The 22,036-nt window shown below is 56.9% G+C and overlaps 1 protein-coding gene across 4 annotated transcripts in view; it reads left to right on the top strand.

The window, feature by feature from the left end:
• The window catches only part of MYO7A (myosin VIIA), an 84,448-nt gene that overhangs the window by 50,097 nt on the left and 12,315 nt on the right, over nucleotides 1-22,036 (top strand). For 2 of the 4 annotated variants that reach the window (XM_060605541.3, XM_060605540.3), the window contains 19 exons: nucleotides 1,449-1,543; nucleotides 2,722-2,806; nucleotides 3,416-3,634; nucleotides 4,034-4,141; nucleotides 5,218-5,427; nucleotides 5,793-5,996; nucleotides 6,187-6,363; nucleotides 6,836-6,925; nucleotides 8,291-8,418; nucleotides 10,605-10,731; nucleotides 11,664-11,783; nucleotides 12,328-12,501; nucleotides 13,363-13,590; nucleotides 14,917-15,087; nucleotides 17,202-17,319; nucleotides 18,155-18,281; nucleotides 19,344-19,627; nucleotides 20,570-20,760; nucleotides 21,427-21,551. In XM_060605541.3, coding sequence (XP_060461524.2) covers nucleotides 1,449-1,543; nucleotides 2,722-2,806; nucleotides 3,416-3,634; nucleotides 4,034-4,141; nucleotides 5,218-5,427; nucleotides 5,793-5,996; nucleotides 6,187-6,363; nucleotides 6,836-6,925; nucleotides 8,291-8,418; nucleotides 10,605-10,731; nucleotides 11,664-11,783; nucleotides 12,328-12,501; nucleotides 13,363-13,590; nucleotides 14,917-15,087; nucleotides 17,202-17,319; nucleotides 18,155-18,281; nucleotides 19,344-19,627; nucleotides 20,570-20,760; nucleotides 21,427-21,551 — 2,981 coding nt within the window. The remainder of the gene's footprint in view (nucleotides 1-1,448; nucleotides 1,544-2,721; nucleotides 2,807-3,415; nucleotides 3,635-4,033; nucleotides 4,142-5,217; nucleotides 5,428-5,792; nucleotides 5,997-6,186; nucleotides 6,364-6,835; nucleotides 6,926-8,290; nucleotides 8,419-10,604; nucleotides 10,732-11,663; nucleotides 11,784-12,327; nucleotides 12,502-13,362; nucleotides 13,591-14,916; nucleotides 15,088-17,201; nucleotides 17,320-18,154; nucleotides 18,282-19,343; nucleotides 19,628-20,569; nucleotides 20,761-21,426; nucleotides 21,552-22,036) is intronic. The other 2 variants (XM_060605542.2, XM_078433075.2) reach the window with 1 other exon arrangement.

Raw genomic sequence — 22,036 nt, forward strand, 5'->3', positions numbered from 1 at the left:
GTTGCGGGAGAGCTACAGGACGGAAGGGAGGAGGAGGCAGCCCCAGCAGGAGAGAATCTGGGGTCTGACAGTCTACTTCCGCCCTGGCTGAGGGGCTGTGGGCCAGTCCCTTCATCTCCCAGAGCCTTTTTCCCCTCGTCAGAAAACCTTGCCGACTGTTCCCTGCCTGTGCAAATCACTACTGCCACGGGAAAGCTCATCCTTTGTGCCAGGCGGGGCCGTTTATCCATTTTTATCCATGACCTTGTGTAGTCCTCGAAGCAGCCCTAGGAGGTAGGACTGCTACGCCCATTTCAGGGAGAGGAGAAGTGAGCTGCCCAGGTGGTGCACTGACCTGGAGCGGAGAGCAGGGCTTCTAGCCTGTGTGGGGAAGTGAGGGAAAGCGGGCAACACGATGGTGTCCAGAGAGCTCTGAGGACCGTCCTTGTCCCATCCTCACCTCCCTGGGCTCTTCAGAAATGTGCCACTGTTTCGAGAGCCTAGACACCTACTTCTCATTCGTTCCTCCAGACAGCCTGCTGGGCCCTGTGCGCAGTGAGGTGGTCTGGGATTATCTGATGCGTGTGGCTCCCCCATGAGGCTCAGCATCCCCAGGGCAGGGCCCCAGTCTGCCTGTTCACTGCAGCCCCATCCCAGCACTTAGCACTGCGGTGACACTTGGAGTGACACAACGATTCATCTGTATTGAATGTCCGAGGTTTTGTCTAACTGGAGGGAGGGTTGGAGGCCTGGGTGTGAGGAGAAGAGAGGCCTAGAGAGGTCAGCAGGGCCTGCGTTATGGAGGGCCTGAGTACCGGGCAGAAGACCAGGCTTGACCCTGGGAACCGAGGTGTCATTTTAAGGTCACCATCAGATTTGTGTTTTAAGAGGGTTCCTCCCTGAGGGAGGGCCAGAGCAGGAGTGACAGAGGCCAGGAGTGAAATGGCAGTGGTCTGGCCCAGGTCAGGCGCCCACGTGACGGAGACCTTTAGAAAAGTGGGTGTGGGGGGCACCTGGGTGGCTCAGTCGGTTAAGCGTCCGACTCTCGATTTCAGCTTTGATGTCTCGGGGTCATGAGATCGAGCTCCGTGTTGGGCTCCATGCTGAGCGTGGGGCCTGCTTAGGATTCTCTCTCCTCTCTCAGCTTCTCCACCCTCACCCCATCCCCCAAAATAAGTAAACATTTAGAAGAGTGGGGGCTTGGGCAGAGATGGCCATAGGGATGAAGCCTGTGTGTGAATGATAGGCTCTCTGACCCCTCCAGTCCGGTTAAGCTCCTCCTACTCCATTTGTCCCACCCTGCCACCAGGCCTCCAGGAAACAGCCAAGAGCCGCGTCTGTGGGAGGCTGTCCCATGGGGCCAGAGCAGGGCAGGGAGCTCTGAGGGAAGGGAGGGAGGGCCTGTGTGGGGCAGCCTCAGCCCCGGACTGTGAAGTGGGGGGGCACTGCTCAGGAGCTCTGTACTCCAGGACCACCACGACATGCTGCTGGAGGTGGAACGGGACAAGGCCATCACCGACAGAGTCATCCTCCTGCAGAAAGTCATCCGGGGGTTCAAAGACAGGTAAGTGCCGGGACCAGCTCGCCCACCTCGGCTCACATACAGATGTGTGTGTGTTTGGCTTACCTCTGTGCCCCTGAATGAACACTAGGAGTAAACACACGCACACAGGAACGAGCGCGCCATGCACACGCGCCATGCACGTGGCACATGCATGCCATGCACACGAGATCATGCTAACGCCGATGAACGCACGGACACGTGACTCACACCCACCTACCTGTGCCACATACGCCCAGTGACACGGTCCACTGCCCTCCATACAAGCACACGTGGACACCCGAGGCACACACGCGGACAGTCCCGTGTCTCGGGTGCCTGATGAAGTTTCCCAAAGAGGAAATTTGAGGTTTCGTAAATTACAGCGTGTGTCCCGTTTTCCAGGTGAGGGGCATGTGTACAGCTGTGACACTTCGCACACGGGCAGGGCTGACTCTGGAGTGTGACTGCGGCTCCACAAAAACCCACAACCTGCCCTTTTAGCAGTTCATCTGGTTACCCCCTCCCTCTCACCATCTGCTCTTCCATCAGTTCTGTGCATCCATCTGTCCGTCCCCTCCCACAGCTGCTCATTTGCTTATGTACATCCAGATACTGGCTCGCTGACTGTCTCACACGCTGACGTACCCACCCTCCCCTCCGTTACTTACTTCTGCCTTCGGCAGACACCTGCTGTGTGATGTGTGGTCTCTTCGTCCTCCATCAGGTCAAAGGTGACTATCGTCCTATAGAAGCTGCCTCACGTGTGCAAGGGACAGCAGTGTACTTGCTCAGAGTCTGTCAGAAGACGTGGGCTCTTGTCCCAACCTCACTGAGCCTCCCTTTCGTCATCGCTAAAATGGGGAAGTTAGTAATAGATAATGCTCACAGTGATCCAAGCTTTTAGTCTTTATCTTATTTACTTATTATTATTCACTTATTCAGTAAATACCTCCTAAATGCCTACCTTAATAGGCATATGTGACAAACTTAGGAGGCAGGAAGAGCGGGTGTTTTTGTGTCCATTTTACGGACGAGGAAGGTGAGGCATAGAGAAGTTATATGCCTTTGCCCAAGGTCATGTGGCTGGGAGAGACAGAGCTGGGCTCAGCCTTACTCTCCTGATTCCAAACCCTACCAGTACCCTGGCTGCCTCTGGGCACTATTTCTCTGCTCTGACATCCTTCTGTATGCTGTTCCAGATCTAACTTCCTGAAGTTGAAAAATGCTGCCACACTGATCCAGAGGCACTGGCGGGGCCACAACTGCCGCAGGAACTATGAGCTGGTGAGCCTCCCCAGGGGGCTGCTCTTTGCCTCGCGAGGCCTTTGAACCTGGCCCCATTGCCGTAGCAGCAGGACGTACCCTGCCCAGGGCCTGGTTGGCCTCCTGCCACTGCCCTGGCTGGCCCCTACCCTTCCTCCAGCCCAAAGTCCAAGTCTTCTTCTTGCAGCTTTTCTCATCTGGTCAGCAAAGTTTGACACTTTTCCTCTGGAGTGTTTTGATGGGTTGTGAGCACCTGGGCCATTAGCTTGGAGGAGGCTGGTGGTGGGTGTGTCACATGGGTCTCTGCAGAGCAGCCGGGCTGCAGTCCGGACCTGGGGCTGGGGAGGCAGACAGGAAGGAGACCAGCTCCTGGTCTGAGGACGGGGGTTCGTTGTGTGTGGTGGGGGGGGGGGGGGGGGGAGGGGCGCCCTCAAGGGAAGCCAAGTCCTTTTTCTAGAAAACTTCTGTCTGCGAGGAAACAGAGCTTAACTCTGGGGGAGACCTAGTCCGAGAGAAGACAGAGCTTTGGGGCATGCCAGTCAGAGCGGAGCCCAGCGCGGCGACTGTCCTGTGGCCAGGGTCAGCCTGGGGTCGGGGCGGCAGGCTCCGAGCCGGTCCGTGTCCTTGCAGATGCGGCTGGGCTTCCTGCGGCTGCAGGCCCTGCACCGCTCCCGGAAGCTGCACCAGAAGTACCGCCTGGCCCGCCGGCGCATCATCGGGTTCCAGGCCCGCTGCCGCGCCTACCTGGTGCGCAAGGCCTTCCGCCACCGCCTCTGGGCCGTGCTCACCGTGCAGGCCTACGCCCGGGGCATGATTGCCCGCAGGCTGCACCGGCGCCTCAGGGCCGAGGTGAGGGCTTTCGAGTGAGTCCACAGCTCTTGTGTGCCCTGAGGGGTGCTGCTCCACCCTGGGCAGGCAGGTCCCCCCTACACCGACACCTGCAGAGGGGCCCTGGGACCATGCCTCCTGTGGGGAATGCACACAGCTGGGATCGACCCCTCATTTCCATCCTCCCAGCCAACGGCAGGGCCCGGGGCCCAGTCACTGTTGTGGTGAAGCTGGTTTGGCTTCGGGAGCCACCGATGTCCCCAACCTGCTGTGTGACCTGGGGGAGTTCCAGGTACCTCAGTTTCCCCGTCTGCCAAACTATTTGGCAGAGTCGCTCCCGGTCCCAGAACTCAGGGTGGCGCGGGCCAGAGCTGGCAGGAAGCACTGTGACGGTGCCCACCTGGCTGCCCCTTCCCTCAGTACCTGCGGCGTCTGGAGGCTGAGAAAATGCGGCTGGCAGAGGAGGAGAAGCTCCGGAAGGAGATGAGCGCCAAGAAGGCCAAGGAGGAGGCCGAACGCAAGCATCAGGTGAGCTGAGTGGCGCAGACCTCAGATGTCCATTCACTGGTTCAACAGCACTGGCGATCTGTCCTCTGTCCACACAGCCTGTCTTCATCCGTGCACTGGGTGCTTGGTCCCGTGCCAGGCCTGAGGACAAGGGGCCGTGGCTCCAGAGTAAGAGGCGCCATGCCCATCACCTTTTCTAGCTGGGAGATAACGTGGATAAAAAGCCAGAGCCGGAGCGAGAGCTCCCAGTACGGGAGCCTGAGCTGCATGGGGCTAATGAGTGCTTGAAATGGCAAAGGGCTCTAAATGTAAAATATATACTAGGTTCTGAAGACAGTAAAATAGAAGGAACATTAAGTATTTCAGTACTATTTTTAAAATATTTACGTGTTGACATATTTTAGAACTAACGGGTTAAATAAAAATATGTACGTATTTTTTTATTTGCAAGAGAGCGAGAGAGCTCACGAGTGGGGGAGAGGGGCAGAGGGAGAGAAAGAGAATCTTAAGCAGGCTCCACACTCAGCACGGAGCCCAAAGTGGGGCTCGATCCCATGACCCTGGAATCATGACCTGAGCTGAAATCAAGAGTTGGACACTCAACCGACTGAGCCACCCAGGCACCCCTAAAATATATTATTAAAATAGATTTCGCCTATTTCTTTTTACTGTTTTGAATAAAGCTACTCCATTCAGGGCTTGCATTATATTTCTATTGGACAGCGCTGGTCTAGAGCGTCAACCCAACAGCTGTGGGATTTCTGGGTTGGTGTGGTCCCCTCCGGCGGGGGAGGGATGAGCAGGCTTCCTGGAAGAGGTGGTTCCCAGCTAAGCCCTGACGGGCAGGCAGGATTACTCTGGACTTTTCTCAAGGCTTCTCTGTGGCCCAGTGCTGGGCATCTGTCTGCACTGGATTCTGAGGGCTGGGCGGGGTGGGGCCGGGGATAGAGAGGTTGGAGGCTCAGTCCTTCCCAGCAGTCAGGAGGGCCCTGGTGGAGGCCGGGACTGAGGCCTGGCAGCTGCGGGGGCTCTCCGGGGCTCCCTGAGGAGGGCGTGCTCCCCGAGGCCGTCTCCTCTGTATCCTCTCTAACTCCCAGGAGCGCCTGGCCCAATTGGCCCGTGAGGATGCAGAGCGGGAGCTGAAGGAGAAGGAGGAGGCTCGGCGCAAGAAGGAGCTCCTGGAGCAGATGGAGAGAGCCCGCCATGAGCCCATCAACCACTCGGACATGGTGGACAAGATGTTTGGCTTCTTGGGGACTTCAGGCGGCCTGCCAGGCCAGGAGGGCCAAGCACCTAGTGGCTTCGAGGTACCAGGCTGGGGACAGTCCTTCCGTCCTTTTGTGCCTGTTTGCCTTAAAGTCCCCCTGACCCTTGGGCACAAAGGGCAGCAGTAAGACGTATGGCCCATGCAGCCCCTGACCTGTCCAGCCAGCAGCTCGCCATTCACTGTCCCTCTCCAGTCACTGTCCCTCTCCAGGGCCAACTTTTATTCATTCACAAACTTGTATTCATCCGTGTACTGAGGACCTACCACGTGCCAGGCTCTGTTTGGGCAATAGGATGGCAGTGTTCCACCCCGTGGAGGAAGAGCTGGCCCCACAGGGACAGGTTGGGGGGCCGCAGGGCCAGCCCGAGTCTGGTCCGTGGCAGGGAACCTCTCTGGCTTCCTCAGGACCTGGAGCGCGGGCGCAGGGAGATGGTGGAGGAGGACCTGGATGCAGCCCTGCCCTTGCCTGATGAGGATGAGGAGGACCTCTCTGAGTATAAATTCGCCAAGTTCGCTGCCACCTACTTCCAGGGCACGACCACACATACCTATACCCGGCGGCCGCTCAGGCAGCCGCTGCTGTACCACGATGACGAGGGCGACCAGCTGGTGAGGGCTGGGGCTGTGCGGGCGCCCAGATGGCAGGTCCCCGGGGGTGGGACTAGGGCTGACTTCACCCTGGTACCCCGGGCCCCGTAGCCCTCCTGTGGCCCTCTCCAGCCCTCTCCCCAGACCCCCAGGCCATTTTGATGGTTCAGCAGTACCCTGTGCCCGTGCCCCCTGACACGCTCTGCCCCAGGCGGCCCTGGCGGTCTGGATCACCATCCTGCGCTTCATGGGGGACCTCCCTGAGCCCAAGTACCACACCGCCATGAGCGACGGCAGTGAGAAGATCCCTGTGATGACTAAGATTTACGAGACCCTGGGCAAGAAGACATACAAGAGGGAGCTGCAGGCCCTGCAGGGCGAGGGGGAGGTGAGGCCCAGCTACCACCCCCCCCAACCCCCCGTTCATCCATGTCCCTCCCAGGCCAGTAGGGAGGGCCGCCCGCATCCCCATCCTCAGGGTTCTCAGCAAAAGGAGCCCTTAAAATTTGCCTCTGCCTCACCTCCCTGACCCCCACTATCCTCTGTCCCCTTGTGGGAACAAACGTGTGAACGTTTTGTAAACTGTAAGGCGTGGATGGTGATTGAATGAGGCCACGCGGCAGAACCAACGGCCTTGCAGTCAGAGCCAGCACCAGTACTGACTCACTGGGAGGCACTGGGCAGACGCCCGCACTTTTCTGGGTCTCCGTTTTCCCATCATCAGCTGGCTGGTGGGGGGCAGTGCGGACGTAAACGTCAGTGTGGAGGCGCACAACCCGCTAGCCATAGCTCCGTTGTCAACTGCTCTTGTCCTTACTTTGGGCCCAGGTGCTTGACCCTGACCCCTGTTTGTCCTGCAGGCCCAGCTACCGGAGGGGCAGAAGAAGAGCAGCATGAGGCACAAGCTGGTGCACTTGACCCTGAAGAAGAAGTCCAAACTGACAGAGGAGGTTAGACCAGACCCTGGGCTGCCTTAGCAGGCCCAGGGTGGGGCAAGACTGAGCTGGGGGGGGACCACAGGGAGTGGGAAAGGGAGCGGATGTGGCCTGTTCCCAGGGGCTTGGGCTGGACCGTGTCGGGGGTTAGTGGGCAGACAGGAGTGCGAAGTAGAGGGCGGGGAGCATAGGCTGGGGCCGGATCAGGGAGGGCTTCCCAGAAGAGGAGACTGGAGAGCTGGGGAGGGTGAGAGGCAGATGGCGAGAGGGAGGACATTTCCTGCCAGGGCAGGGACCCGTTGCATTTGACCCAAGGACCTTTCAGATACCTCAAACTTCTCTGAGTGGGCGTGCCCATGGGCATTAACAGTAACGGTTTGTTTGAACTCTCAGTCACCTCGCTTTTGTTGAGCAGCACCGCCCTGGCCCTGTGCTCCAGGAATGTGCAGGCTGGGAGAGCAGCAGACACTAACCCAGGCATTTACAGCACAGGGGGACTGGCTCCCGCGTGTCCCTACTTTTGCACACATCAGTCCCTCTGCCTAAAGTTCCTCCTTCTCTGCCTGGGAGTCACCTCCTCCAGCAAGCCTGCCCAGGCCCCTCTACAGTAGACTCAGGCTCCTCCTCAGGGCTTCCCTAGCCTGCTTTGCCACTGCCACTGTCCTCTTCCCCACCTGAGGCTCAAATCCAGTCCTATAGGCACGTAGCCCCAGATTGGAATCCCGGCTCCGCCGCTGGGTATCTGAAAGGCCCAAAGGGGGAAATGCCTGCTTTTTCCTGGGTTCCTGAGAGGATGGCATGGGATGATACCTGTGGGTGCCCCATAGACGTGAGGATCTCCTGGGCCTTCCCGCCGGCAGGGGCATGTTCCTGCCACTCCCTGCTCTCGCTCCGGGACTCTGGGCAGGGTGCAGGTTGGCACGGTAGGCTGTGTGGAACCAGAGAGGAGAAACACGTCTGTAAGAACCCAGGCTTGGGGCTGTTCACAGAGAACTGGGCGGTTGGAACCCAGGGTGTGTATTCTGGCTGTCAGGGTTGTGTGGAGAGATTGGGGTCCCGCTACGAGTCAGAAGAGCAGGTCCCTGTCCTGGCTGAAAGGGCTTCCCTGGAGTAGGGGGTGGAGGGTGGTATTAAGGAGACTGCAGAGGAACCTTGTCCCCAGTGTGTGGCACCAGGCCAGTGCTGCCCAGCTGTCTGGACCCGTCAGCTCTGCACAGGGCGGGGGTAGGACAGGGCTGGGGCTCTCACGGTGGTGGGGAGCCAGCTCATGTGGCCGTTCTCAGGATCTGCTCTCCAGGGGAGTGGGCAGACTCAGACATGAGGCAGGGCCCCTCACTTGACCCTGCCTGGGTCAAGCCTCGTCCCCTCCCTCTGGCCCAGGTGACCAAGAGGCTGCATGACGGGGAGTCCACTGTGCAGGGCAATAGCATGCTGGAGGACCGGCCCACATCCAACCTGGAGAAGCTGCACTTCATCATCGGCAATGGCATCCTGCGGCCAGCGCTCCGGTCAGTGCCTGAGGAGCGGCTGGTGGGAGGCATCCCACAGTCTCTGGAGTGCGGAGGCCCTGAAAGGCTTTTGGTGGCTGAGTTGTGGCTTTGTCACCTTGGTAACAGATTAAGCCGAACAGGCCTGGGGTTAGCTCCGCTGCTAGCTAGTCATGTGACCTTGATAGAGTTGTTTCATCTCCTGAGCCTCAGTTTCTTCATCTGTGAAGAGGGAATAATAATCACACTTACCTAATAGGCTTATGGGCAGATCAAACTCGGGAGAGTGTGTAAGATAGGACCCACGTAGCAGGCACTTGGTACATGGCAAGGCACCTGTTGTGCTCATTACCTGATGCATCTACTGCCTATTCCTTATATTCTTATAACCTATTCCTGCCAGCTCACCTTTGGTGCACCCAACCCAGGCCTGTGTGCAGGGTTACCGTGGTTAGCATGCCTGGGAATCCCGTGAGTGCCTTTTTCTCCGCCCAGGCCCGGGAAAGGTCTTTGTTCGGGTCCCTGGGGTGTTGGGGAGGAGATGGGATGATCCAAGAGTAACCAGGAGCAATAAAGGACTCAAGTCTGCTTGGTCAGTGGAGGGAAGACAGGACTTTCTGAGGACTCTATCTGCACAAGATGGTCGGTTAGGAGACCCAACCCCATGAACCCATGCATGCTGGCTGGGAGGGTGGCAGGATGGGGCTGGGTGGGGCGTTGAGCCCATTTGACCAATGGGAAAACTGAGGTCCGGACAGGGGAAGAGACTTGCCAGGGATCACTAGCCTCCCAGACTTCCTGCCTTCCAGTCAGGCATCTTTTCATTGTTGCTGGAGGCCAGGGACTACCTCACCAGAGGTAGTCAGGGACCCAGGGCCACCTGCCTCCAGGAAGGAAGGGTAGCTGTCCAAGCTGTGTTGAAAGGGCAAGAATCTGCCTCCTAGTTATCTCACGATCAGACCTAAAGTTGTCAGTCCTAGAGAACATAGTGCCAGGAGCCCTGAGCCAAGAGGCAGAAGCCTGGGTGTGGCATCTCTGAGGGCCCATGGCTAATCCCTGCCTTCTCTTGGCCTTGGCTCCTAGCTGTAGGTGAGAAAGTCTTTACTGGTCTGTGATGAGATAGGAAAAATAAGGAAGTTTCTAAATCTAAATCTGATTTATTTAAAGGACTGTTCTTTGTTCTGAGATTTTTTACCCTTTCTACTTTTTGAATATTAGTATTACGTTTGTTTTACGAAATAACGGTGATACAGATAGCAGGCAGATTGTGTTATGGTGTGTTTTAAACGACCTTATTTGTCGTGATAAAAAGTTAGCAACCTCAGAATTAATTTTGAAGTGACACTGGCCTCTGAAGATCCGGGCACCACTGAATGGGATTATCCATCCTTCTCTGCCCAGTCCCGCCCTTCTGAGAGGGAAGAGCAGCAGTGCCCCCTGGTGGTCACTTTGTCATCGAGGTCCTGTCCTTGGCCCTGAACAGGCAGGCAACAGCTAGCATTTATTCACTGTGCCAGGTGCTTTATAAGCAAGCCTTGGCTCATTTTTCTTCACAGAAATCTTGTAAAGAAGGTATTATAGTTTTCCTTTAAAATGAAAACAAAAAAACTACCTTCATTGCTTTGATCTGATTACAAAAGTAATACAAGGCCGCTTAAATACTGTATTCAAACATTACAGAAATATCTCAAGGGTAAGTCAAATCCCCTGCCCATTCCATCTCCCGGAGAAACTCCTCAGATGGGTTGGCTGTTTCTGCCCTTCTGGTTGCCATCAGTAGAAATTGTACCTGCTGTCATGACTATGGGAGGGGTGCAGAGAGGTGAACTCCCCTGGCCAGGCCACCCAGCTGGTGAGGGACAAGGAAGAGAGGGAGCCTGGACTTCTCATCAAAGTGATCACCGGTGGCTGTGGCTGCTGTGCCCCAGAACAGGATGTGCACCATGCTCTGGATCATGGGGCCCTGACTGCGGATCTGGATTAGAGTCAGGAACATGCTTCGTGCCTGATGAGCCTGACTCCAAAGCAAGGCCCTCTTCACTGGCTCCGCAGAGCCGTGGGCTCAGCCTTCCCCAGTCGGCCCCACGCAGCCTCCTCCTGGGTGGTCTGGGGCAAGCAGGAGAGGACAAGATCGGGTATCTCACCTGTAGCCGGGAGGGGCCGGGCTCATTTCTGACACAGTCTCCCTTCCTTGCTGCCCCGCCCAGGGATGAGATCTACTGCCAGATCAGCAAGCAGCTCACTCACAACCCCTCCAAGAGCAGCTATGCCCGAGGCTGGATCCTCGTGTCTCTCTGTGTGGGCTGCTTTGCTCCCTCGGAGAAGTTTGTTAAGGTAGGGAGGCGTAGGGAGGCATGGGCCTCCTGCGGCGGGAAGGGTATCAGAGGTGAGAGCAAGGGGAAGAAGCTCAGCGGGGCTTGGCAATGAGGCCTCGCCTGGGCCTCGCCTGTCCTCTCAGGCCTCTGGCTCCCGCTGGCTTCTTCCTGGCCCTCCTCCCGGGTTCCCAGCCCTTCCCTCTGTTCTCCCTTCAGCCATGTTTTATTTATGAGGAGACAAAATTTGACAACAGCGTCTCCTGGACCCTCCACTTATGGTCTTGGACAAGGCACTTTGGTTGATTTCAGGCCACTTTTTTTTAAGTTTTTTTTTTCATTGTTTGTTTATTTTTGAGATGGCGCGTGCACAAGTGAGGGAGGGGCAGAGAGAGGGGGAGACACAGAATCCGAGGCAGGCTCCGGGCTCTGAGCTGTCAGCACCGAGTCCAACGAGGGCCTTGAACTCACGAACCGTGAGATCATGACCTGAGCCCAAGTCAGACGCTTAACAGACTTAGCCACCCAGGTGCCCCTCAGGCCGCTCTTTTGACTGTGCCAGGCCCTGGGCACTGGGGACACAGAGGCAGAGCAGGTAACAGACAGCAGGACCGACCTAGCTGGTCAGTGCTGTGAGGAGGAAAGCGCTGGCCCAGCGGGGGAGTCAGGGAGGTGGGCCCTGGAAAAAAGAGAAGCAGTTAGACTAGGTGAAGAGAGGGGGTATGGCGTGTGGGGTGAGTCAGGAGGCGTGGCTGAGACTGAACAGGGTCAGAATATGGCAGCCTTGCTGCCAGCCTGAGATACATGGACTTGATCCCAAGGGCGGTGGGGCTTAGCCCCAGAGGATGTGGGTGGCCGGGTCTTGAGCAGGTCCTGAGTGTGGGTAGAAGGGCTGGAAGTAGGAGACCTGGTGAGGCCAGAGTGGAGGCCCCTCAGCTGGCCCTCTGTCTACAGTACCTGCGGAACTTCATCCACGGGGGACCGCCTGGCTATGCTCCCTACTGTGAGGAGCGGCTCAGGAGGACCTTTGTCAATGGGACCCGGACACAGCCTCCCAGCTGGTTGGAGCTGCAGGTGTGGCCCCCCGCCCTACCCAGGCATGCGAGTGTGTATGTGTGTGTGCATGTTTGTGTATCCCCAGTGCACTCCAGTGCCCCAGAAACATCCCCCGCTTTAGGAGTCTATGGTTCTTCAAGCACCCACCGTCAAGTTTGGGATTCCCAGGCCTATTGGGACAGGAAAGCACCCAATAGATGATTGACTCCCATCTGCTGGTCTTATGGTCAGATGGGGGTTCCCTCTGTGTCTTAATAGCTTCCTCTGTAACCTAGCAATAACGATCCTCATTTCACAGGGTCTTGTGATGGTTGTATGAAGTGAGGGCAGAAGCCCCTGGTTTGTGGCAGTGCCCAGCCTCCTAGCCCCAGTGCCCAGCCTCAGGGGCTGTAAAGGTTCCATCGGGGCAGGGAACACTGCAGGGTCCTCTGGGCCCCTGGTGCTGGGGTCTGAGGCTCTGGGGCAGCTCTAAAACCCTAGGGAGCAGGGAGCCAGGAACCCAGAGGGCGTGAACTGGTTTGAAGTGAAAAGATTCTCACAAACACTTTTTGGTCATTTTCAGGCCACTAAGTCCAAGAAGCCCATCATGTTGCCTGTGACCTTCATGGATGGGACCACCAAGACCCTGTTGACCGACTCGGCGACCACGGCCAAGGAGCTCTGCAATGCGCTGGCTGACAAGATCTCGCTCAAGGACCGCTTTGGGTTCTCCCTCTACATTGCCCTGTTTGATAAGGTACGGCCGCCCCGCAGGGCCCCCTCCTGGCGCCACCCCGGCTCCCGTTCCGGTGCTGCCATGTACTGGCTCAGGCAATCTCGTGCAGTTACTTACCTTCCGGAGTGCGGTTTCCTCTCAGCTAGTGGTGACTCCGCCTCTGCCCAACTCATTAGGACTGTGGAGGGCACCTAAAAATCGGGCGGTACGGTGGAGATTGAAACCCAGAGCTCACTTCTGTTGTATATACCTGGGCCCATTCAACCCTCCCCTGGCGCCAGGGAAGAAGCATGGCAGAGACAGACTGGAGGTGTGCACGAAGCCACTTAGCTAGATTCCATTTTCTCATTTGCAAATGGGAACAGACTTTTTTTTTTTTTTTTTCAGGTTTCCATGGTAGTTTCCTTTCACCTGTTAGTGACCACCTGGAGTATGTGCCTCCCTGGGCATATCTGGGCCTAGAGCCTTCTCCGCTGGGCTGGGCCCGGGGGTGGGTGATTGCACCTCCACACTCAGACACGTCACATGCAGCAGATGTGGCCCCCCCCCCGCCCCCCCGCCCCATCCCGGCAGGTCCAGGGACAGAACCGCATTTGCCTGGACTTTTCTCACCTACAGATACCTCCTTGTTTTCAGTGACCGTCCATCAGAGTTTCACACAAGGCTTACACTAGGAAATGGGAATACTTGTGTGGCTGTGCTGACTCAGACCCCATGGCGGGGCCCTGAGATCCCATTCTGATCTGCTTCCTGGGTGACCCGGACATGTCCCTGCCCCTCTCTGAGCCTCGGTTTTCCATTCGAATGAGAACAGCTGGCATGGCTGATGGCTCTTTGTAAGGCCTTTCTTGCTTGCTCACCTTTCCGTCCCTGCACCTGCAGGTGTCCTCCCTGGGCAGTGGCAGTGACCATGTCATGGATGCCATCTCCCAGTGTGAGCAGTATGCCAAGGAGCAGGGTGCCCAGGAACGCAATGCCCCCTGGAGGCTCTTCTTCCGCAAAGAGGTCTTCACGCCCTGGCACAACCCCTCAGAAGACAACGTGGCCACCAACCTCATCTACCAGCAGGTGGTGCGAGGGGTCAAGTTTGGGGAGTACAGGTGTGAGAAGGTGAGTGACCGCGAATCTCGGCTCACAGCCCTCTGTTTTCCAAATGTGGGACAAATGTTACTGTCTGTACCCACCATTAGCTTATGTGGAGGTTAGCCTGATTGAGGCTTCTTCTGGATTAACACTACCTGCAGGAACAAAGGCTTTGAAGAATAGCGTGACTCCGTGGTGATGGTGCACGGTATGGAGTGTGTGCTTCAGAACTTGCTGTATTGTTCTGAGTTAGTCTAGAAAACTCTGTGCTGAAGGAGTAAGAGATCTGCTCATTTAGACCAGAGTTTGCAAATGCGTATTCTCTTAGTCTCCTTTTAGGGATAGGAGTGATGTGGAGAGACCTGTGTCACGTTATTTTATCTTTGATGATGGTGATGATGGTTCTCACGGTACCTATGATTCTGTTGGTGATTATGATGGAGGAATAAAGTTGGAGAGGATGGAAATGAAGAGGGCAGTTGTTGGTGGTGGAGATGGTGCTGAGGGTGGCCATGATGATGATGGTGTTGGTGACGGTGGGTTGGTGGCCCAGGATAGTGCTAGGTTGGTGATGGTGACAATACTGTTGTTGTTGGAGACGATGGTGGTGTTGATGGCGGTAACGGTGGTGGTGACGATCATAGCGATGTTGGTGTTGGTGAGCTGATAGGCAGGATGCATTATTAGTATAGCTATATGGGTTGTTCAAATTCTGAGAAGCTTTGAACTGGTTGGAAAACACTACTGCCTTCAAGACACCCAAGAGCCTTTTCCTACTGCCCCCTCTGCTGAAGCCCTGGCGAGCCCCGGGCAGACATCACTAGGGCTGATGTTCACCACCCCAGGCAGAGAAAGGGCAAAATGGCCAGTACCCATCATCCGGCCTTCTGAAGCCTCTGCAGCATGGCCGACTTGTCGTTCACTACTTGGACTATCCCAGGGTGGGGTCGTGATGGTGATGGAGATGGTAATGGTGATGCCTGCCCCTCACTCTGACAGAACCAGCAGTGCCCAGGTCCCCTGTTCTCCAGGGCAGACTGTCAGCTCCAGCCACTCGCCAGGCTGGGAATGTGGTGGCTGACCCATTACTGATGGGCTGGCTGGCTCTCTGGGTCAGCTCGTGTGCCTCTGTGCTGGTGCTGGGAGACCCAGGAGAAGGCAGGGATGTGACCCTGCCCCTGGGGAGCTCATGGTTCCCCCAAGCAGGTAAGAACTTCTGGGGAATCAGTGAGAATGGAATTTTCCAAAGGCCGGAGTCAACAGCTAGAGGAGGCAGGGCTCTGAGGGCTTCAGTGGTCTGGAAGGGCTTCCCGAGGGTGTGTGAACAGCACCTTCCTCCCCCTCCCTACCTAGGAGGATGACCTGGCCGAGCTGGCCTCCCAGCAGTACTTTGTGGACTATGGCTCCGAGATGATCCTGGAGCGCCTCCTAAACCTCGTGCCCACCTACATCCCTGACCGTGAGATCACACCCCTGAAGACACTTGAGAAGTGGGCCCAGCTGGCCATTGCTGCCCACAAGAAGGTAGGAGGGCAGGGCGGGGTCTTGGAGGAGGGGCTCTCTGGTGACATGCGTCTGCCCACAGGGCTGCTGGGAGACGGGATGGCAGCCTCAACCTCCTGCCTCCCAAGCAGCCTGTCTCCACCATGGACGTCGGTTCACTCGTGTCTTAGGCTGTCTACTCTGGGCTGGTGCCAGGGATGCAGAGATGGATCATATCTGATCCTTCAGCTTCATGAGGGAAACTATGGGTCCACAGATATTGGGGTCCCCTGGCCCGGCAGCAGCCGCTCGCTAGAGCTACAGCTCAGGAGTGTTGGCACCTGCTGGAAGAGCTTCTAGCAAGTGTATCCTCCTTTCTGCCGAAAAGAACTCCGGCCCAACTTCCTGCCTGGGGAACTTTAGGTACAGAGCCCCCTCAAGCCCCTTGCTTGAGGCCCCAGGCCCATAACCAGCCCCAAGTAGCTCTCTTCCAAGCTAAGGGGCGTGCTGCCCAAGTAGAGGAGGGGTGGCCTGGCCGCTGAGAGGGACGGATGGGCCCCCCTGCCTCCTGGCCGTGGTTGTGGAAGAGCAGAGTATCTTGGCACACGAGTTGCCGGGTTGGGGGCTCCACAGACCAGCAGTCTCTCACCCCTCTACACCACACGGCCTCTTCCCTGCCCCAGGCGCCCCATGCACTTCTCCCACCCTACTCTTTGCCTTCTCTGGTGAGCTGCCCACAAGCCTCCACTCCTCCCTGAACCCGCCCTGCACCCTCTCTACATCCAGGCCTGGCTCCCCTGCCAGCCCCCCTCTCCAACCCCCCCCTGCAGAAGAGATGCGTGTTTTCCCTCTACCCCTCTGTCTGTCCGGGCAACTTCCTGTCCCTCATCCCTCCCACCCTGCCAGCTGCTGAAGCCCATCCATTCCACACTGCAAACAGCTTCCGTCTCTGCCGTTCCCTGGGCCTCCTCGGTGTTCACTGCCATCATGCACGCGGCATGTGGCGTGTTCTGGGTTGGGTGCCATTGTTCGTTAACTTGTTCTGCTTTGGGTGAGTACAGTCAGGCACAGTACTGAGCCCTGGGGGTGCAGCTGTGAAGCAGACAGAGGTGGGCTCTGCCCCTGGAGCCCACACCTAAGCTATAGCTGTGTCTCTCCCTTGGACCAGAGCCTGTTGGCCTGTGGGTCCCCAGATCCCCGGGCCAGTCTTCTTGCAGAGTGCACATATGTACATGGCTTTTAAAGTCAGAGTGGTAAAAACATTTGGGGACAATTTCAAACTTGTGGAGAAGCTGCAAGTTCAAGAACCTAGAACTCTATACCCCCCACTTCACCCAGACTCACTGGTTGGTAACATTGTTGCCACATTTGCTTTATGATCCCTTCTCTTTGCATGTGGACGTGCATTTCTTCTGAACCTTTTGAGATTAGGCTGGAGACATGAAGCCCCTTATCCCCCAATGCTCTCTGCTCCTGGGAGGGCTCTGCTTCTGGTCCTCTCAGTGCCTGGCACGCACATGGGTCTTTGCCCATGTTTGTGTCTATAGCTGATAAGTACCATGAGTTCAAGTTGATACATCCAGTTCTGCTCCAACACCACCGAGTTCTTAATAGGGCTCTGAGGGATATTTTTAGATAATAAAATGCCAGTGCTTTGGTTTCTTGCCAGCAGCATTGCATTATCCCCTGGCCTCTCCAACCCTTCCCTGCGCTCCCGTCTTCGTGACTCCCGGGTTCACCTGTCAGCTTCTGCCAACAGCCCAGTCTTGCAGTGGCTGCCTTGCCTACACTTCTATGTGACCTGGCTCTTACAGGCCTGTTCCCCACTCCCTCTCCCTGGTTCAGTACACACACCCCTGTTTAGCCACACACGTTCCTGTTCCCCAGATGTCTCCCACTCACCCTTGACTCTGGGTGTTGCATGCATGCTGGCAGAATTGTGGACTTTGTTGTCACTGCTGAATTGGGAGCTCTCTGCGGGTGGGACTTGTGGAGTGATGGGGGTGGCTGCGGGCTGATGGGCTAGGGTGGAGCCGTGGTGCCCAGGAGGACACAATAGCTCCAGGGCTGTTCCTGGCTTGGGGGCATGAACGTGGGATTTTTCCAGACAGAGCTTATCTGATGGCCTTTCTCTCCTGTCCATCCCCACCCCCCAGGGGATTTATGCCCAGAGGAGAACTGATGCCCAGAAGGTCAAAGAGGATGTGGTCAATTATGCCCGTTTCAAGTGGCCCTTGCTCTTCTCCAGGTTTTATGAAGCCTACAAATTCTCAGGTATCTCCTTAGCCTTCCCGCCTCCCAGTCTTTCTCCAGGCCCTCTCCCCTCCCTCCCTCTGTGGCTCCAGCTCACAGCAGAAGGAGGGAAACAGCCCAAACCAGACTCCCCAGCCAGCCAGACTCCTGCCTGCAGCGTTGCTTGGTCCTTCCAGATCGATCCACAGAGTGGGTCCTGCCTCCCCGCAGTCCAAGTGCTCAGCAACACTCTGGGTTAAACAACTGAATGATTATTAAGATAGTTAAAACGCCTACTCTGTACGGAAGAAGGTGGCCCGGAGTATGGGCTGGGCTGACTCTGCAGCTGAGCACGGAGGTCATGGGCCCAAACACACGCAGGCTGTTGGCTCAGACATCCTGAGGTCCTAATTACTAGGCATCTGTGCGAGGCCCTGTGCTGGTGCTGGCCTTCACAGAATCACGAAGTATCTAGCTGGAGGGACCCTTGGGGCTCAGTTAACTCCCTACCCATATATAACCTCTCTCCAGGGCGGGGGCTTGTCCAAAGCTGCACAAAGACCAGAGGCAGGGATAGGATTCACACCAAGTTTCCTGATTTCAGTGCTCTCTTCCCACTGTGCTTTGAGTTTTGGCCTGTAGGGAGCTTGTGCTCTCTGAGGCTCAGTTTACCCGTCAGTAAAATGGATGATAAGTGAGAAGTATGGAAGCCAAACTCTGCACATTCCATCTGTGCCCTGTGTGGAATCTACCTCTCCTGGTCCTTCCATACTTATCACCTATCCCCCTTACTACCTCCCTGGTAGTGATGAGGACTGGGAAGGGCTGGGCTGGGTGTGGGGCAGCCTCCCTCTCACTGCCTGGGTCTCTGTCCCAGGCCCCAACCTCCCCAAGAATGACGTTATCGTGGCGGTCAACTGGACAGGTGTCTACTTTGTGGATGAGCAGGAGCAGGTGCTTCTGGAGCTGTCCTTCCCTGAGATCATGGCTGTGTCCAGCAGTAGGTAAGCCCAACGCCTCCCACACTACACTTTAGTGCAGAGCAGGGGGTTGTCCAAAGCTGCACAGAGACCAGAGGCAGGGATGTGTCAAGCCCCAGTGTCCTGATTCAGCACCGTCTGAAGCAAGAAGGGGGCAGATGGAGACACGGACAGGCAGATGGGGAAGGAGGGGGCTCCTGGAGCTTTCTGGGGTCATGAAGTCTTTTAAGGGGAGTTTCTGCCCTCATCGAGGATGTCATGGAGGTGCAAAGATGTGCAGTGACCTGTCCTGGTCGCATGTGACTGAGCAGTTTGTGCCGCACCGTGCAGGCATTCCTCCTAATAGGGACAGAGGGGTCTTTATGGTGCATCATTAATGGCTGTTCTGAGATGGGTGTGGGTGGCTTAGAAGGACAGTCAGGAGCAGTCAATTGTGTACAAAGAGAGCCTGGACTCGGATTCAGGGGCCCGGGTGGAACTCACCTCCATGTCCTCATCCCTAAAATCTTAATACTTCCCTCTAGTAACAGTGGTGAGAGGGAAATGCAAAAATCAATGGGAGAACCCTTTGTAAACTGAAAGGTGTGGAGCATGCAAGAGCAGGGCTGGGGGGTGGGTTCCTGGAATAGACTGGTGTTCCCAGCAGGCCCTCCCCAGATCCGAGGCTTAATCGTCTCTGCGCTTTGTCTGATATGGGCTGGAGCTGGGCATGTCCAGCTCTGACCAGGCATGAGCTAGGCACGGGGATGCAAGGTCATAAGACAATCCTTGCCCTTTTGCAGCTTCCTTCAGTTGAGAGGGGAGACAGACATTGAACAGGATGTTTTTAAGCAGGGACAAGTGTGATGAGGGCTGTGGGAGGGCAGGGAGGACTTCCTGGTAGAAGCGGTAGCTAGGCTGAGATCTAAAGGGTGAGTAGGAATTAGACATCAAAGGGGCACTGGGCTGGGCCCTTGCGGGCCTCGCTCTGGACCATGTGTGACATTGGCAGGACCAGGTCTGACTCAGACTGGGCTGTGTCTGGCCTGGGCCATGTCTCCCCCCGCCTGGGCCATGTCTGACTGGGCTGGCCTTGGTCTCCTTCAGGGAGTGTCGTGTCTTGCTCTCGCTGGGCTGCTCTGATCTGGGCTGTGCTGCGCCTCACTCGGGCTGGGCAGGACTGACCCCGGCTGGGCCCTGTTCTCCGTGTTGGTCCTGCAGGGGAGCAAAACTGGTAGCCCCCAGCTTCACGCTGGCTACCATCAAAGGGGATGAGTACACCTTTACCTCCAGCAACGCCGAGGACATCCGTGACCTTGTGGTCACCTTCCTGGAAGGGCTCCGGAAGAGGTCTAAGTACGTGGTGGCCTTGCAGGACAACCCCAACCCTGGTGAGTGGTTCCTGGCACAGGCTGCCAGGCACTGGGGGTTAGGGGCATCGGGCAGATCACACACCTTGATCTTGGCCTGGCATTTGAGACCACCTGTGACAACCCTTCCCCAGATACCCTCAGTCCCACCCGGACCAAAAGCCAAACTCTGCACCTTCCAACTGTGCCCTGTGGGGAATCTCCCTCTCCTGGCCCTTCCATACTTATCACCTGTCACCTTCTCCAGGTGACATCATGGGTTCCTTCTCCACAGTCTCCAAATACCCACTATCTTCAAATGATAACAGTAGTAACAGCTACCCTGACTGAGCACCCCCAGGCCTCCTAGGCTCCGGGCAGAGCTTGGAAAGGACAGAAATAAAACAGACCCTGGCCCTACTCTCAGTGGGGAGAGGGGCTGAAAACAGATAGTGACGGTCCCTGTGACAGTGTGGTAACTATGGGAGCCTGGAGGAGAGGCCCCCATGCAGCCTGGGGTTCAGGGTGGAGGTATGTGGGGCAGAGTGTTCGAGGCATAGAGGAGAGCACAAACCGAGCACAGAGGCTGGAGAAAACAGGCATGTCTGGGAACTGCAGGTCGACTGGTTTGCCTGGAATGGGTGAGGTAAGGGAGACAGGGCAGGAAGTGAGGTAGACAAAGTCAGGAAGGCCAGCCCACAGCAGCCTTGTGAGCATGTCAACGAGTGTCAGTTTTCTCCTAAGGGAGATGGGGAGCCATGGAAGGCGTTTGAGCAGGGGAGTGGCGCACTCCAATGGCCACGTCTGTGTGAAGGGTTGTGGCAAGTTGGAGGCAGGGTGACCAGTGAGCAGACATGAGTGGGCCTGGGCCTCAGTTATTCAGGGCAGGGATTAACAGTTTGTAGGTCATCAACCTAAATAAAGATGTTCCAATCCAGCCTCTCTCTCTGCCCCCCTGTGGTCCTGCTCACCCCTGCCTCCCAGCGGGAGAGGAGTCAGGTTTCCTCAGCTTTGCCAAGGGAGACCTCATCATCCTGGACCATGACACGGGAGAGCAGGTCATGAACTCAGGCTGGGCCAACGGCATAAATGAGAGGACCAAGCAGCGTGGGGACTTCCCCACTGACTGCGTATATGTCATGCCCACTGTCACCTTGCCACCGCGGGAGATTGTGGTATGTGGCTTGGGGATGGCAGATGGAGGGGAGTCTCCTCTGGGCCTTTCTTTGTCTGCTTCCCATATCTGTAAAATGGAGTGAGGGATTATACTGGATTAGCGGTCTCCAGTTTCTCTGGAGATGATCTGGGGGTCTTCTGGGACCACAAACTTAAAGTCGGGGAAGCTGTCAAACCTGTGCTGGGTGGAGAGTGGCCGAGGAACTGCCCAGGGCGAGGGATGGAAGGAGAGTGGGGGAGGGAGGCATCACCTTGCACTGTCCAAAAAGGCAGTGAGCCCCGAGCTGGGAAGGGAGGCCCTGGTTGTTCTGGATCACAGCACTGGAGACTCAGAGCCCAGCTTTCCAGGCAGCTCCTGAGCCAGGCTCTGTTGACTGGGTGGTTCTCACGCCACATCCCCCTCCTCCATCCGGCCTTCTCACTGACCCAACCTGGTTCAGACTCGGGGGACTGCGGAAAGGACCCCGAGTGCAGCAGATGGAGGCAGCAGTAACCTCAGAGATGGCAAAGAACAAAAGGGGTCCCAGGGTCAGAATGGGGTGAGGGTCAACCCCATGGTGACCGACTTCCCCAGCCCCAGTCCAGAAGGCTCTGGGCTTTACCATGTTGGCTCCAGGGGTCCCAGGTGAAGAGCTGACCTCAGACCCTTGTCTCTCGGTCTCTAGGCCCTGGTCACCATGACCCCCGACCAGAGACAGGACGTCATTCGGCTCTTGCAGCTGCGAACAGCAGAGCCCGAGGTGCGCGCCAAGCCCTACACGCTGGAGGAATTTTCCTACGACTATTTCAGGTGATGGGGAAAGGGTAGGTGGGCCAGGACAGTGTGAGCCACAGGCTTCTGCTACTCTAGTCCGCGTGGTGGGGTTGCCTCCTGCTGCTGCTGTGTGTGAGCAGGGCCTGGGTCGGAGGGAACAGGAGGGCAGCTTTTGTCTGTCGAGATGTGCCGTCTTGTGCTGTGCCATTTTATCCTTCCTTCATTTGACAGCGTGACTGTGGTCACCCCAGGTGGGGTCCTGGGCACCCACGACTCATGCCTGTGCCTGTCTCACCGACTCACAGTCCTGGTGGGGAGATAGGCACAAAACTGGGCAGCTGTGATTCTGTATGCTCAGCATTGTGATGGGGGTGGTGACAGAGGAGAGGCTTCCTGGAGGAGGTGGCATCTGAGCCGAGCTGTGCAGGGGGTGACCTGGGTGGATGAATGCCGCAGGCAGCACATGCGAAGGCCAGAGCAGAGAAAGCCGAGAGGAGCGATGGGGAGGAGGCCATGGGGGT

Source organism: Panthera onca, chromosome D1, assembly GCF_046562875.1.
Source record: "Panthera onca isolate mPanOnc1 chromosome D1, mPanOnc1 haplotype 2, whole genome shotgun sequence".
NCBI classification, from domain to species: domain Eukaryota; kingdom Metazoa; phylum Chordata; class Mammalia; order Carnivora; family Felidae; genus Panthera; species Panthera onca.